This window comes from Mizuhopecten yessoensis, unplaced genomic scaffold (assembly GCF_002113885.1).
Source record: "Mizuhopecten yessoensis strain PY_sf001 unplaced genomic scaffold, ASM211388v2 scaffold4819, whole genome shotgun sequence".
NCBI lineage: Eukaryota > Metazoa > Mollusca > Bivalvia > Pectinida > Pectinidae > Mizuhopecten > Mizuhopecten yessoensis.
This window is the reverse complement of record NW_018405737.1, coordinates 1,233,283-1,250,293: the sequence shown is the minus strand read 5'-3', so window position 1 is coordinate 1,250,293 and position 17,011 is coordinate 1,233,283. Positions and strand designations below refer to the sequence as shown.

The 17,011-nt window shown below is 36.2% G+C and overlaps 1 protein-coding gene across 6 annotated transcripts in view; it reads left to right on the top strand.

Annotated features, from left to right (window-relative positions):
* LOC110449782 (matrix metallopeptidase-21-like) overlaps positions 1 to 17,011 on the top strand; it is a 159,904-nt gene that overhangs the window by 119,142 nt on the left and 23,751 nt on the right. For 5 of the 6 annotated variants that reach the window (XM_021496872.1, XM_021496871.1, XM_021496869.1 and 2 more), the window contains 2 exons: positions 3,461 to 4,184; positions 14,404 to 15,235. In XM_021496872.1, coding sequence (XP_021352547.1) covers positions 4,014 to 4,184; positions 14,404 to 15,235 — 1,003 coding nt within the window. In that variant the 5' untranslated portion in view covers positions 3,461 to 4,013. Of the gene's footprint in view, positions 1 to 2,984; positions 3,117 to 3,460; positions 4,185 to 14,403; positions 15,236 to 17,011 lie in introns of those variants that run through there. The other variant, XM_021496870.1, reaches the window with a different exon arrangement.

Here is a 17,011-nt window from a genome sequence, read left to right as displayed (position 1 = left end):
GATGTCGGGAGCATAACAACTTGAACGCTTGAATTACAGGTTAATTTATGTAGTTAGTGGGTTAAATATCAAGTGGGTAGAATTAAAATTGAATAAAAAGCGACTTAATTTGGAGCAATTCAACTTAGACGTGTTTTATGTATATATAATGTTAAGTATTCATAACTACATCAGGATCATTCGGATGTCAATGTTAAGTGAATGTTTATGTTTTTAAATATCTTATGAAGTATATGTGTTGAAAGTAATACATTGATTGAGCTACTGGAGCCGTACATCAAATGGTGTACAGACGCAACAGTTGAGTTCAGTGTAGCATACTATATGGCAACAAGGGAAATATCTGCTGTTAATATCAGCGATATTAACAGCAGATATTTTATTTTTTTTAATTTTTATTTTAGTAAAGCGTAGCTGCATTAGGTTTGACAAAACTTGATAACTACTTTTTTAATTTCTCGACGTATGGTAATAATAGGATGTCTATTTTTGTTTCGGTAATACGTGTTAGTTATATTCGCCTGCATTTTTTAGTTAAGAAGAAAAATACTAGTATTGAGTATATGTACCCCCTTTTGGAGGCGCTGTATTCTAGAAGTAGGACGCCGGGTTCGTGGCAGAATGGTTGCGGGTTCGAGTCACGTCCCGGCACTGTGTTGTATCGTTGAGCAAGATGCTTTACTCCGCTTGTTGCAGTCTACTCAGCTGTTAATGAGTACGTGGTTGGGCAGTGCTAGAATTGTTAAATGCTAGCCGTGAGCACCGAAATGGCAGCACCGGCTGCATGCTTCCCAGGGAGTTGAGACAGATATTGGCTGATTGCAAAGGCCCTACAACCACGGATGATAATTTGTGAACCGCTTTAAGACGACCTAATAAATACGTTGCGATAAAGCGGTATATAAGAATCTCGAATTATTATAATTATCATCTGACATGGGAGTTTATAAAAATATATACTCTATATTCATATATCTCCGTTAAGTGTCATAGTGTATGTATATCAAATATATGGAGTTCTGGTGTGGTATTAAGTCAAGTCTCTATTTGCTATAGTAATATATTTATGTTCTTTAATAGTTTATGTTGTAGTAAAACTATCATTGTAAGTGTTGGATGTTGTAGTTATAAAGCATCCTATTTTGATGTACTAATACCATTACATATACATATTCATATACACTAAAACATATTGGTGTAGGAATGAAAAGAAAATCGCACTTACGCTTAAATAAAAGAGAATCACATGGGACCAGTTTGTATTGTTAAGGTAAGATGTAGATAAACTAGATTGTGTTACTTTTCATAAGTAAAGCAACCATAACTTTATTAGATTGATGTTTATCTGTCTTTATCTTAGTTTTGTGTATTATTGCTTCTTGAATGTCTACGAAGTTAAGTCAGTTTTTGATTTGTTTTAGCAATTAATATGTAAACGTTAAACACATTAATTATAACAAATATTTATTTTTTCACTTCCCGGCGCGAATAAACATGATTAATCTGTCAATGAAGACACCCTTGGTGACCGTAATTAGAGCTTTTGGTTGAAGATACAGTTATGATGTCGTGAACGTCCTCGCCGTGTACAATACTAGCAGAGTTATGCCCCTTTACATTAATAACCCATGTTTGCATTGTGACGACCAGGCAGAATTTAAAACATCACTAAGCTGTCATATTCATTTACACTACGTGAGGGTGTTTCAAATCGATCGTTTCGTCAATGGAAGTATTTTTCAGTGCCTTCGTTTGCTGACATTTCCAACATAATACAGTATCAGTACATGTAGAGAAATAACGGTATGAAAACGTGTTATAAGTCAGGAGAAGATACATTCTATTGATCAGTCTGTTTCTAATCAAACTATAAACATTCAAGGTGATATTGCATTAATTGTGCACATGTTGAACTTGAAAACATTACGACATACATCCTGCAACTACATGCACTCTGCTTGTTGAAAGAGATTACTGTAGTGCACCTGCCGGGATGGGAATAAAACATAGGCTATGGTAAGGGAGTTTTGTCCCAAGGTCAAGGTCCGGTGGCTGTGTGGATTCCAGACGTCTAGCTGCGGCAGCCACTTTTGTTTTCTTTATGGTTGCGCCGCTGTTTCTCTGACGAGTGGAGAGACACCTAGGGTCCGTGTATATCACTTTACACGCGGTCGGCCCAAGTCATAACAATCGCGTTCACGTTTAGTATGTTGGTCAGAACCGAAACAAAAAAATGGCTTTATTTATTTTTCGACCCGTACGGGGTTTGTCAAGAGAAAAGTATTTAAGCAAGTCGGTGCTGCTAAAGTATGATAAGCTTTCTGAGGAGCAAAATTTATCTTATTTGTGAGATGTAATCTTTCTAATTTAGTTTAAAATGTTTTTAATTGGTATATATATTTAAACGACAGAATGGGTCATTTCCTTTTGCCCCCAAAGCATACAGATTGGTTATAGTAGCACAGTTGAATGTTATCAGACAGTGACTTGAATAAACCATATGTAGCGTCAATGTCTTTACAAAGACGTAAGCGGTAGATAATTCCTTCAACTCTCTGCTATATTGTTTAGAAGAATCTTTCAAAGCAGTGGTGACGAATGTATGGGAGTTTCTTTGACAAGCAAACAGGCAAATGTAAGCAGAATATACAAATAGACGTTTCGTTAAGGCTGTCTATGACGGTGTACGGTACCTGTTATAGTGTGTGGTCTGGGAAGCCTCTGTGTGGAGGTTTGTTGGTATAGGCATACCCAGGCTACACCGTGTTCTCTCTCGTTAGTTCTATGTAGAAGCTTTCTCAGTTGATCCAAACTTGAGTGCGGTTTGTGTTAAATGTTTGCAGCAGACCAAACATTGCAAACTATGCAACGAGATTCCACGTGGAGAAGAGCCAGGACGATCTGTCAATCAGATGCTGGCCCTCCCAAACCGCGTTATTACTCATTCGAACTGTAAAGTGGTTACAGCCACTCCGACAGGCTGCGTGCAATTCAGGGCAGAGTCGAGATGAACCCTCTACTTTCTAAATATCCTTTCCATTTTAACATTACACTTTCACTTGCTATCACAATGGTGAAACATCATGAATTGACCCATGACGGAACTACGTATACTCGTATGTCTAACTTTGCAATAGACTTTTTATGATGAGGAGGTGGATGTTTGTATAATAGGAGACATGTGCTCCCACCTAGCATTACTAGCATAGATATGTATATGTATACGTTTCGTCTGCCCGACTGTGAGGAAAGCCTTGAACATAATATTGTTTGACAATGTCATTTCCACGAGACAGCTATGCACGCTGTATAGTTGATATTAATTTCTACATTATTGTTATCGAGTTCAGTTTTCTCTTGACTTGAGTATCATTATGCATGCAGATCCGCCCATATGTGGTTGATTTCCTCTTGCCATCCAGTCCGAGTTGTAATTGACACATTCTTACTCTAATTTCAGGAAGAAGGCAGTAACAGCTTCTGTTAGTCCACGACTTGACCAAGGAAAATGTTAATAGTGCTATTGGATTTATTATTTACAACCGACAAATGGAAATAATTCTATAGAGGATATATACACGGATGATTACTGCTAAAACAACGGGTGTAACTCATTGATACCCACGTGGTCACTTTGACTATAATATCACGGGGGTACCGTGTACATAGCCAGCTACTGAAACATGTTTCCTCACCCCTACCTGGAGCGGGGAAAGGAGAGGAGGTGATAGCTGTATTATTAAATTGTTATATATTTCTTATAGAGAAATCTTGGTTTTGAATTCATCTTTTGAAGCAGCACCAAACTCCAGTCAATCTGCAGTGTGAATTTGTTGAGTGAGGGGATACGACGCTCCCCACCCACATGGCGAGCTGGAACTGCTGCACGCGCTATGTCGCGGGTACCAGGGTGTCGCCGTAACATCGGAGTGTGTAGTGAATCGTGTTTGTGACAGGATTACTTCTCGGGTACAGTGGCTGGTCACGGCCTTCAACATTCACACGGGACCGGGATGATGGCGAGTGTGTTGTTACTGCAAACTTTAACCGTTCTGCATATCGTCTTACTGTCATACCGGGTAGGGGCAGAAAGGTTCTTCCAGTATCGCGATCAACGGGATCAGGTCAATTTCATACGACTTAGAAAAAATACCAATATGGTGAGGAACGTATTAGAAGCCGAGGTGAGTATATGAGTTACTCAATCCTGTCATTTCTATTATTTTGCTGCACTGTGTATTCCTTGCGTTCTAACAAATTTTGATGTCGCTGATTAGCAAGTGTAAATAACTTGTTTATAACTTAACACATTACTTTGTGACTTGAATGTTAAGCCTGTTTTGTTTTTACAAAGAAAGACACTCTTTAAAAAATTGACGATGATATGTGTGATATCATACAAAGTTTATAACAAGTGAAAAGTATCAATACAGGTTTAATATTGCATGGTGTTCGTGACGTTACATGGTGAATGAACGAGCTAGGCTTAATATACCAATGACGCTAGAATGCTTACAGTGTTTATTAGGGTAATGGGTAGCAGGCACATGTACAGCGTGTTGAGTAAGAGAGTCACTCGTTAGACTTTTTGTTGGTGTATGGACAATCGATGATCTGACTAACCATATTCTTATTCACGTGTCTTATCGATGGCATAACTTCACATTTAACGTATTTTATGATAATCAATTTTTGATCAATGAACTGACAAATACTTCCGCGCTAGCGTAAATGTAATTCTGAATGCCGATCATAGCAACGTTTAATACATGTATGATTTCAAAACTGTTACATGTAGCATGCAGATGGTAGTCTGGTGTTCTTCTGTTCTGAAGGATGTATTGGTTTGATTTCATTTGATTCCGTTGTTTTGAAGAATGTGTAGATTTTAACTGAGTTGATCAAACTGTTTCGCAGGATAAGTAAATTTAATTTAGTATATCTGATCCCTTTGTCTTGAAGGATGTTAGTATAGATCAGTACAGTTTTGTTTAGTGAAGAGATTGCTTATATGTATACTGTTATGTCCATTCGTTCCGTAGATTTGAAGGATGTGAAAGACAATTATTAAGTGAGTACATTGATATATAATGTATGATCAGCTTCACAGCTAATACAAAACAAATACTGTTTCCCAAGCAATTTATCAGATTCTTGCAGCGTTAATCCTTTAGCTAATGTACTATCTTAAGTATAACACTAACTCCTTATCAGCTATCCTTAAAATAATGAAAAGCATTAATGCTTTTTCACACACTAAATATTCCATGTTAACTTACGAAGATCTTCTGTGGCACAGTTCACACTTACTTCCACACACATCCAAACAACAGTTTATATATGTTTTTGTTAATTCAAATATAAATAAGACGTTTTGTATATATCCGTAAATACGTAAAAAGCATCAGCAAAAGCTCAGTTGTTTTTATGATATCAGCTATAATCTGGTCAATTATGCAAGCCATATGTGCAAGTCATACTATCCTTCTTAGGGTGTCTGTGATGCTTTGTGTGTCCCATAGTTAGGAGATCCTTTAAACGGCTGTCTGCAAGGTCATCTGGCGTAAAACGTTTCACAATGTCCCTGACAAAGCGTGTGACCCACTTAAATATAGTTCAATTGAGCTATCTTACTTACAAGCAGCCTTACTGTAGCCCTGCTGAGGATCAAACGCTATTGATGACAAAGTAACTGAACCAAGCAACTAGTATTTATTAGATTTATATCGATGTGTAACATCGTTGGTTGTGAATAATTACAACTACTGAACACGGTCCAATGGTGACACATGATTTATGATAGATCACTTATTGCAATCAATGAATCAACGACTATTTCTGCGATGATATCTGTTATATCACTTTCTAAACTACCACTTAACTCAGATGTCAATAAAGCTATGTCACACTTACCCTCGTACTACACGAACACGGTGTTATTGTATTAGGTCACGTACTGTTGGCAAAAATTTGAGAAAGTAAAATGTAGGTTACAAATATAATACTGTAAACAACTGAGTAAAATAAGATGTTTACAAGGCATACACTATATAAAAGTAAGTGAAATAGAGGTGTATACAATTAAGTAAAACGGAAATCATACCGCATTCAGATAAGTATTTGACGTGTTAAAACTCTTATGTTGTAGGATATCAATAACATACTTGTTAATCATGTCGCCATACGGGCCACTTGTTGGCGCGGATGAAATCGTCTTTAATATCAATTATCTTTAAATTAACTAATACAACAAGGTGGAACAGGAAACTGATTTACCCCTTTAACATTCTCCCGGGCTATACATTTCATTCCCCTGGACTTTACCGGGCTATACATGCCGTACCCCGGGACTTTACCGGGCTATACATGCCGTACCCCGGGACTTTACCGGGCTATACATGCCGTACCCCGGGTCTTTATTGGGCTATATACATGTATCTCATATCCTTTGATTTTACCGGTTTATAATCTCATACCCTGAGGTTTTATTTAGTTGTACATCTCATACCCTGGAGTTTTCTTTGGTTGTACATCTCATATCCTGGAGTTGTCCTTGGTTGTGCACATAATACCCTGGAGTATTCCTTGGTTGTACATCTCATACCCTGGAGTTGTCCTTGGTTGTACATCTCATGCCCTGGAGTTGTCCTTGGTTGTACATCTCATGCCCTGGAGTATTCCTTGGTTGTACATCTCATGCCCTGGAGTTGTCCTTGGTTGTACATCTCATGCCCTGGAGTATTCCTTGGTTGTACATCTCATACCCTGGAGTTTTACTTGGTTGTACATCTCATACTCTGAAGTTTACCTTGTTGCGCATCTCATTCCCTGATGTTTTACATTACAAATCTTTGACTTTACTGGGCTTTACAAACAAAATTGTTTCATTCAACGGGGCTTTGCATTACAAGCCTTGGACTTTATCGGGCTGCACATTACATATAACGTGGCTTTACCGGGCTGTAACTTGCACATCCCCCTGCTTTACCGGGCTGTCAATTGCACGTCCATATATTTTATCAGGCTGTTAATTACAAGCCTGAAACTTAACCGGGTTGTTCACTACCAAAGGACTTTACTCGGATGTCACATTTAACTGCAAAGGTAGGGTTGATTTTGTCGAAGTGTGGCCATTGAAGTATGTCACTGGGATGTTATGAGATGTAGTCACATCTTCCTTTTCCAGCCGAGCAGTGTTCAGGTGAAAGTAATTAAAGTATTGGTTGTTCTCCTATAAAAGCATTTTTGCTCATGTTACTTGTCAGAAGAAGGATGCAATATTCCAAGGAATGTTGTTAGTGTGCCCGGTTGCAGCGCTGTAAAGTATTACGTGTATGACCACAGCACCAACTACCCTCAACATGGCCGTTATTTACTGCCACTGGCAATCCCTAAATAACTCCCGCATATTGTCAAGAAACATTTGTATTTTAGTATGTGATAACAGTGACCGAGATAAAGAGATACAACTTGCCAAAACAGTACCTAATTATTTTGGAACACTGCCCTACAATTTACGATATGTAGGGTCATCTGCAGTGATGATGAAACTATCTTACGCGTTGCATAAACTAAGAAGAAAATAAATCTACAACATCGTCAGCAAATAAGGACAACGAAAAAACAACAACCGCATAACAATGAGAAAACGAATGAAAAGTAAGGATATTATAAATCACAAGAATACGGAAGGCATGCCATTGTCTGCGCAACAAATGACACTCATTAGAATGATCTAGATCCATGAAAGTCCTTATAGATCGTATTTAAATATATGTGACATCGCTACGTGGAAGAGTACAGACAACATAAGAATTTATTTGAGCATTTTTTTTCATGAATCCAAAGCAGTGATCCTTGATGTATCTACAGTATGGTATTCCGTCTTTGCGTATCGCAGAGTTATCTTCTCTTGGGAGCAATACGCAGAGTTATCTTCTCTTGGGAGCAGGTATTGATTGTTACGTCACTTATTTATGAGAGTAACGTCATCAATTTTTGAGAAAACGACGTAATTTTCTCACACAAACCAATGACGTAACAATCAATACCTGCTGCCAAGAGAAGATAACTCTGCAATACGCAAAGACGGAATAGTGTAAGTGAAAAATGAACACACTCCTCGTGGTATTGCAGTTTAGTTTTTCTTCTTTTTAATTAGAATGTATTTAAGGGGTAAATCACATTTTACTAAAAGTATTACCTAATAGTAATGTATACATGTCATTTCTCCGGCTTATGTAGGGTAGCATATGTTTGTACTAGGTAAACGGAGTGATTATACAATTTAATCAGTTTACTCGGCACAAAGATGGTTCAGTCTGTGACATTATCTCTATATCGTCTGTTCTGGATTAAGGATGATTGAGGATATATGGACATTATACATCGTTGTGTAAATTTCCGTTGCATCTAACCACAAGATTGATAAAGTACATAGAAAGGTGCTTTGGGAGACTGTATATCATATTATAACACAGAAACGCAATGTTCCTATTAAATGAATGAAATAGGAAAGTCTGTAAAATGTAGTTATGCTAATAATTTAATAAAACAGTTAATACAATGTATCGCGTTTACGATTTTACAATACACTGGGTTCAATGTAGCCATGCATTTAATTGAGCCGTCGTTAAAATGTTAAAATATTAAAAAAAAAAAAAGCTATGGGTACAATGTTGCCATCATGATCATGAAATAAAATATTAGGTGCAATTAAGCCATTTTTATAATGTAAAAAGTAAACAAACAAAAAGGTTGGTACAGTGTAATCGGCATGATCCCGTAATAAAACAGTGGTTATATAAAGCCGTTCTAATCAGGTAATTATGTGATATAAAAGAAGTTACAATGAAGCCATTTTAAGTATGCTAAAAAAACAGTGGGTACGATGTAGCCATTTCATCCTGAAATAAAACGATGTCCTAAGTGTGATCATGTATATCATGAAATACATGTATAACGGAGAACACACTATACTTGTTATTTGATGCAATAAGGTGTAGCCATAACTGACCTGTAATAATCTGTATTATAGTAAAACATTATATTGTGATGAGAGTTGAGATATATTATACAGTGACAATCCCGTTAGTGGGGTTTGTGAGTATTAAGGCTTTCTACAAAATAATATTTTGTTAGTATTTCTTGCTGGTAACAAAGAAGAGGCTGAACTAGTGTTGGTTTTGTTACAATTTCCAGTTTGTCATGATGAAGGCGCTGGATAAGATCTTCGTCTGTAGTATTGGCGATGTTAGGGCGAGTAGAGGCGTTACTCTAGCCTTGTAACACGACACGCATTTCGTCTATGGTTCAAAAAGTCTGCGTAACACATATAGCTATCTTGTAATCTTTTACCCTTGAAACCACGGGCAACTCTACACGCATTAAAGGTGGGCGGAGTAGGTTTGAACCTCTCACGGAGGTATCAAAACACAATTAAGGCGAAAAGATATCCTATTTTCCTTTCTTTTCTTTCAAACGTATATCAGAATTCAGTAGCGTACATTGATAATGTACCATAAACAAGGCTGATGATCTTTAAGAACATTTTTGCCCATATATGCTGCAGTCTGCCTGGTAGTGATAATGATAATAAAAACACAGGTTACTTTGAGTTGTAATGATTTACAATACTTGTTTAGAGTTATTAACATCATTGATAGATGAAGTCAACTTCCCCCGTATTTGTCAAATCTGCAATATCTACGTAGCTTCTAACACTGTACTGATTGCGAACCACCACCTATCTCACTTTATACTACAAAATCACACAGCTCATACATTAGCAAAATCAACAAAAACCTATAAACAACTTCTCCGTTATACTTGGCAAATCACCGAACTGATCCTCAATGTATCAATATTCTCCTCTGCACGTGTATTTGACCGTTTTGTATATTTTTCTATCGTTGTATCCCCTCAAATCTGGTGCTCAGTACATACTGTTGTGCATACTTGTGGCGAGTGATAATCACATCCACATTTGCAGATTATTATTGTAACGGTGCTCAGCACGCATACTCCATTAATAAGCACATAGAGTGAAGATGACTTTTCGTGTTCTTGGGATAGCCTTAAGTGTCTGTGAGTTGAAATATGTACATGTAGATGTAGCTGGAATGTTGACCGATATTTGCACCTTATATTGTTTTTACTTTACCTTGTGGTACGGTCAGTGTGAATAACCAGATTAAGTATTCAATACCAACTGCCATTAATAAAAGTTCGTAATATTTGTATCTGATCACTTGCTTCTCATACACTTAGACAAAATATGAAATTAAATTGTTATGTAAATTTAACACACACAAAAAAAGCATTTTTATATTTAAGCTAAAACATATTTATGACATCACATTTTTCTGTTTACTTCATTTTCATGACGTATTTTCCTTACACCAATTTCATTTTTCCTCGGTATTCCAAGGTAGAGGCATGCTCATGGACTGTCCTGTTCATTAATCAGTGTTAAATATAACAAACAAATGATTCACGACAAAATCTAGCTTCAAACTCATGCAAAATTGAAACAGGATCTCAGATAAAATATGGAGAATATATAAAAATAATCAATATTTTCTCGAAATCCACTAAAAGAACAAACTCGACAACATATTTCGTTAATCAAATGATGTTTTTCCTTCGGACAATGATTGTGGTAAGATCCTAGCTGGTTTGTTCATTGCCAGAGTGGGACGTTAAAAAAATAAGTGTTATTTGCATTGGCAACATGACATCAATATTTGTGTTTGCAAGTTTAATGGAGATTATGATTATATACAAGTCTCTTTGAAATTGATTTCAGCCAACCATGATTAGAGTAGCAGCTCCTGTTATGAACTAATATTGTGCAATTTAGTGATATTTCATTACTCTATTCATGCTCTCAATACAAAATGACACATTTGATTTCTATAGTCAATCAGGTATTGTCAAATCGATCATTCAGTCATGACGGAAAAATTATTACTTGCCTTATATGTATAAAATACATATCTGTTGCGATAAAGAAACTGAAGTATGTGTTGTGATTGTTGTCAATGATTTTAACTTTGTATGTACATGGGAGAAAAGTACGCTCTTTAATGTCATATATCTAGATATAGCACATGTATTGTCAAATCAAGATGCTGGTTCGTTTAGCTTCAATATTGTCAAACCATATTGCTGGTATTGTATTGTACTATATGAGTAGCAAGTTATATCGTTACACAAGAATGCTAGCCACTGACAAAATACCTTGTTTAGCTGGCTTTCTTACTACATAATACTATATCCATGTATAGCTGGTTTTAGTGTCACTCCACACTGCTTATCGTGTTGGGTTGTCTCCCATATATCTGTACAATATGTAGCGAAATTTATTATCATCGATGTATGGTGGGAATTATGATGTGTATCTTTTGTACCATATATAGTTAGCCATGTGCCGTTTTATATTTCAGGCATTTTTGTACAATATGGTATAGGGAAAATGTCACTCCGCGTGTCTGGCTAAAGTAAGCCGAGTTTCACGCCATATTTAGCCAAGTGTCACACACATTGCTGGCCATGTTGCATTACCATATATAGTCAACCGTATGGTGATATCAAGAATAATTAGATCGATTTGATCTATAGACCATCAATTAGAACCTATATTCAGAATAAACGAGAAGGGGATCTTATCTAGAACGTGATAGCAATAAGTGAATTACAGCATTGTACATTATGAATGGAGGTTTGACCTATTAGGATTGATTTTCTGTCATATTTTTTTCATATTTTTCTGTGCATTCTATGATTAAAGTCGCATATCATAATTACATAACCATATTTTTGACACAAATATACCATTATTGTGTAACGCTCTATCGGGGCAAGGTGTCCCGTCGGAATACTGGTGTGTTAGCAAATACCTTTATTTATCGCTGTGAAAATATACATCATTATGAACCGCCATCAATACCACGCATTTATCACATAATACATATCGTATAGACAACCTTACTAGATAAACTGGCGCTATATTAGCATAAAGAAATTAAAAGCAGTTTTGGTTTCCATTGGCAATTTTGGATTGCGCCAAATTTTAAATTTAAAGAATAAGTTTTATATTGAAAACGGTTCATGTAACTGTTGTGTGTTTCCAGTATCATCACGTGCGTCAATAAACTGTACACACGATTGTTTGACCTCTGTTTTTCTCATACAATGACATGAAAACTATCCAATTTAAAATCACAATACTACAGCATGCAATGTATATTATAGCACGTTTCCTATAGTTCAGCGTATCAAATGTACATATCTTCTTTCAATTTCTCTGGTTTTAAAAGAAGCATCGAGAAATCATCGAAATCCCGACATGTGTCATTTGTTAATCACCATTAGGGCTATGCTGGCATTTGTATTTAATAACTGTAAATAACTTTTTATGTCGTATATCTAGATAAAAATAGTTGTGTTTTTGTGTTTACTTTTGTATTTCTTATTTTCCGCGGGGGGTTGGGGGGATTTCTTTATGTTATTAGTTCATATCATTGTCGTTTGGTACTTGTACTAAAGAGTTGCATTTTTAACGCTCTGTTGTATACAAATATTTGTGTGTGTTAACTCCGTTCCACAATCACGAAACTGATTTTCATATCTGAAGTTCAACTTTTCTTTTCATATTCAAAAATAAAAAACTTCACATATCACCATCATGTGACGTCATTCCGATGTCAATTTTAAACCTCGTGTTCCGAAGAATAAGATTGGAATCGGGCAACTGGTTGTAATAGTAAATTTTCCCAAATAGTCATTACAAAAAAAGGCAAGAGAAAATGAACATTGTATGGAAAAGATGGATTGGTCATATAAATATCTAGCTTCATTTAAAAGCAGCAATATTAAATGTCTGGCGAAAGTATTTTGTTATAGGTTTGACAATTTATTGACCTTAAAGCATATAGAATGTGATGAGCTTGTCTGACTGTTAACTCGTATAGGCAGCCGAAATAGCTATTGTCTGGCTTTAGAAACCTTTTGTCTGCAGGAGACACAGTAAATATCAATTTTAGATATCTCACTGCACCAGGAGACTTGCATGCTACAATTGGTTAGTGTGGTTTTTGTGATGTTGCGTTCCTATAATATCGTAAATGGCTAGACAGATATTATGTAACTGTTAATAAGATGCATCGTGTCTATCGTTCTAAGGAAATACAGCAAGCGTCCATTTCTGCCACCGGTTGTCAATACTAAACTTAAGATTATGATTACAAATATACAAATGGATGAACTATGTAAGCCGCTGTACAGTTCATTTGATGACCCTATCGTGCACGTACATAAATACCACTGGCTCACAATAATACATGGAGAAATAATAAGTTAAGAAAAGAAATCAGAAGAAAATTAACGATAACGAATGTCACAAGTGGTGCAGTGCACACTTGCCATTCCTTGCTAAAGTACGCAGTTTCATATAATGTTGTTTCTTTCTTTCTGTGGTATTTGTTTCCAATGATGATGGCAGTTCGTTTTAAGCCGTTCCTCCTTATTAACCTTGTGCAAATCTTGGCTTTGAGTGTTATCAGTAGTTTGTGAAAACCAAATTGCGTATTACGAAAAGTTTTCGATATATATTTTTTTTATTTTTTTATTTTATTTTTTATATTTTTATTTCACGTTATGTTCTCTTTTATACGTGACGATTAAATTCCGTTGTGTAAGGTCAAATTCAAAATGTTTCTCTCCTATGTTCCACGAGAACATTGCCAACTAAAATCGTTAAGAAAAATAAATCAAGACCTTAAAAAATTATTTAAAAAAAAAACACTCCCCAAAACCAAATTCAGGTACATATTATTCGTAAGGGCAGGCTCTTCAATATATATTGTAGCCTTGCGGGTAAACAGCCCATGTCAAAAAAGGTTTATTAGTGAATAATAATACGTTTTTTTCCCAGAAACTCTAAATATTTCGACATATCATCACTATACAAGGCAAACAAAATCTGGAATGTTACACCACAGAAAAGGAAAGTTAAGCTATGACATCAGTATCTCAACTTATTTCCACTTAATATTGTTGTGAAATTGAGGAAGAGAAATGGGTACTTGTAGCCGAATTTGTATTAAAGGTCGTCCCTGAGTACTCAAATGTGTACCAGATAATGTCATATTGACTAAAATGATATTGTACCCATTTTTACTTTTTTTTGTTTTTACAATTTTATAGTTTGTGTTTTATTTCGAACGTAAAAATGATATCCAACATCACTAATTCTCTATGATAGGATCCTATATGGCCTATTATGTTGAATGGCCGTTAAGAAGGCTTAAGTTAATACTAACAAAATCATCAACATTGCAATATGAACGTTTTAATAACATGATAATTAAACTAATCAATGTTTGTTTTATTTGTGAGCAGATGCAGTTGGAAAAGTATGGATATTTACGATGCAAAGTGAGACGAAAACGCCGTTCGTTGGACACATATCCAATGGAGGATCAATCCCCTCAACATTCCCTTCACTCAATGGTGGAAGAGGAAGTTCCTGAGTGTAGTGACATAGAGGTACAAAATGCCATACGGCATTATCAGAAAACATATAAATTACCAGAAACGGGTGTTGTGGACGAAGAGACTCGGCGGCTAATGAGCACGTCACGTTGTGGTAATGCGGACAACGAAGAGGATAAACAAAGGATGCGAGAACAGGAAGCTGCTGCTGCGGCAGCGGCAGCAGTTGCTGCAGCACAAGCTGCAACAGAAGCAGAAAACCTTCAACAAGTATTAAATAGTAATGACCATTTTCAAACAATAGCAAAAGCGAGAAATAAAGGTAGTCGTCGACCGTGGAAGCGGTCAGCGAAAAATACATTGTTACTGAAAGCTTTAACTGGTGATATTAATAAAAGAGTGATAGGTAGTTCAAGAACTAAGTACATTCAAGATTATAAAACTAAATTAAAAGAGGAGTATAAAAAACAACTGCTTGATCCAAAAAGGCAGAAAAGAGATACGAGTGTAGTATCTATGGTTACGAACGGTACCATATGGGACGGACAAAAGTTTACAAAACATGATATCGCTTGGAGATTACTTGAAACGGGGTTTAGTACAAGAATTCCTGTGGAAGAACAAAGAGCTAGTCTTAATTTAGCGTTTAGAATGTGGAGTGAAGTTATTCCTATTCGATTCGAGGAAACTAATTCTGGAGACATAAGGGATGTGGATATAGAAATCGCGTTTGGAAGAGGTGAGTATTACACTTGTATTTTGTGATATTTGCTATTGATCAGATCAAACCGACTGCGGTAAGAACATTACACATTTAGCCATGTAGCCATGTTTTTAACATTTATACAGGAGATGTGATAATGCGAAATCTAAACTGAAGTAGTGTCTTATCTCTGATAACGTTTTATTGCTCCGGTTGTCTTAGCGTGGTGTTATTTCTAATACCTTAAGATACCGGATGCATAATGTGACGAAGACAGCGCTTATCTTTCAGGAACACCTGGCTCCACCTCTGTTCTTTGATGGAGGTCATGATGTCCGTCCTTTCTTTTGCAGCCTGTCCTGGTCACGTTGTGATCAATACGTATCGAATGTGCGTTGACGATGTTCCTCCTCCTTGTTATCTGTCCAGGATAGTTTGAATAAGAGGCTAACTAACTGTTCCCTCTTAATTTAAATACCTATCCGAAATATTCACAGGCATAATTTAAACTGTTTAATAAAATCACTACTTTCTGACACGCATTTATTCAAAGTCTATATTGGTCAGATTTCTGAAACATGGTTAATAAAGTGTAATGTAAAGTAAACATTAACATGTTATGATATAATAATACTTATGCATAATACTTGATATAATAACATATAGTTAACAAGTGCATAAGGGTAAAACAGTCTGAAGGCAATGATGATTTATGGGCTTGCATATCAAAAGATCCATGAACATATTTTAATAGTCTTCAAAGAACTCCCGTGACCTAGTTCCAGATGTTTAGGGGTGTTAATCATTATAATGAACCTGTGCTGTGGTTAGGGGTGAAAACCTCAATCTCATGTCATAATATCGGGGAGAGTTCGTTTGTATGGCTGTCTGTAGTTTCGTTACCAATTATATTCAAACATCTCGTCTCAGTTTGCATGACTATAATGCACTGATCGTAAAATACGTGAAATAACCTATCTAAAGGGCCATGGTATATAGTTGTAGGTGATCCTTTGATTTGTAGATGGTGTTTGCAGTCGGGTATTTTATAAGAACGACTATGTTAGACTTATTATCAATTTGGCGTTTATCCTTATTGGTCCTATCTACAGGACTGCGTAATAATCTGTTGTTGTGAATTTTTGTATTAACGTTTGGCCCCAATGTCTTCATTTGTTAATTAGTATATATGTACAGTACTGTCTGGGTTTTTTTGTTCCTAATGATTCTGCGGCGATTACATCATCAGTAGTATACACTCAAATTCCGGAAATATAAAGATTTGGTGCAGACTTGTATGAGACTTAAAGACTATCTCATAATGAGGTAAGCATCGAGTTGTATTTAGGCTCGCTCCATTTCGTGTCTGCTACCAACTGTCAGTCTACTAAGGCATATGAAATTGTGATTATAATTCAGTCGTTAATGCATTAGCTTTCATTGACATTTAAGCGTTATCAGTACATTGTTCACTAAAACAAAACATCTTTGAGCCTTTCCTGATGGCACACTTACCGTCAATGAACAAGCTTTCATCGTGTTGTCTGATGCAAAAAAACGAGAACATTGTGGTTGTTCTTTGAACAAGCGCGTTGGAAGACTGACCCAGTATTGGTATCGTTTGCTTAGTGCCATTGTATGTGTTCAGTGGTAGAGGAGCTTCAAGTCCTGCATTATCTTTCTGTTCAATACAAGCGAGGTTGGCATCGGGATGTAACGTAGAAGAATTTCACTGATAGTGGTTCTAACGGGTTGGCTTGGCTCCCCACCGACTCACATAGTCATTGATGTATATGTTCAGTGGTATCACGA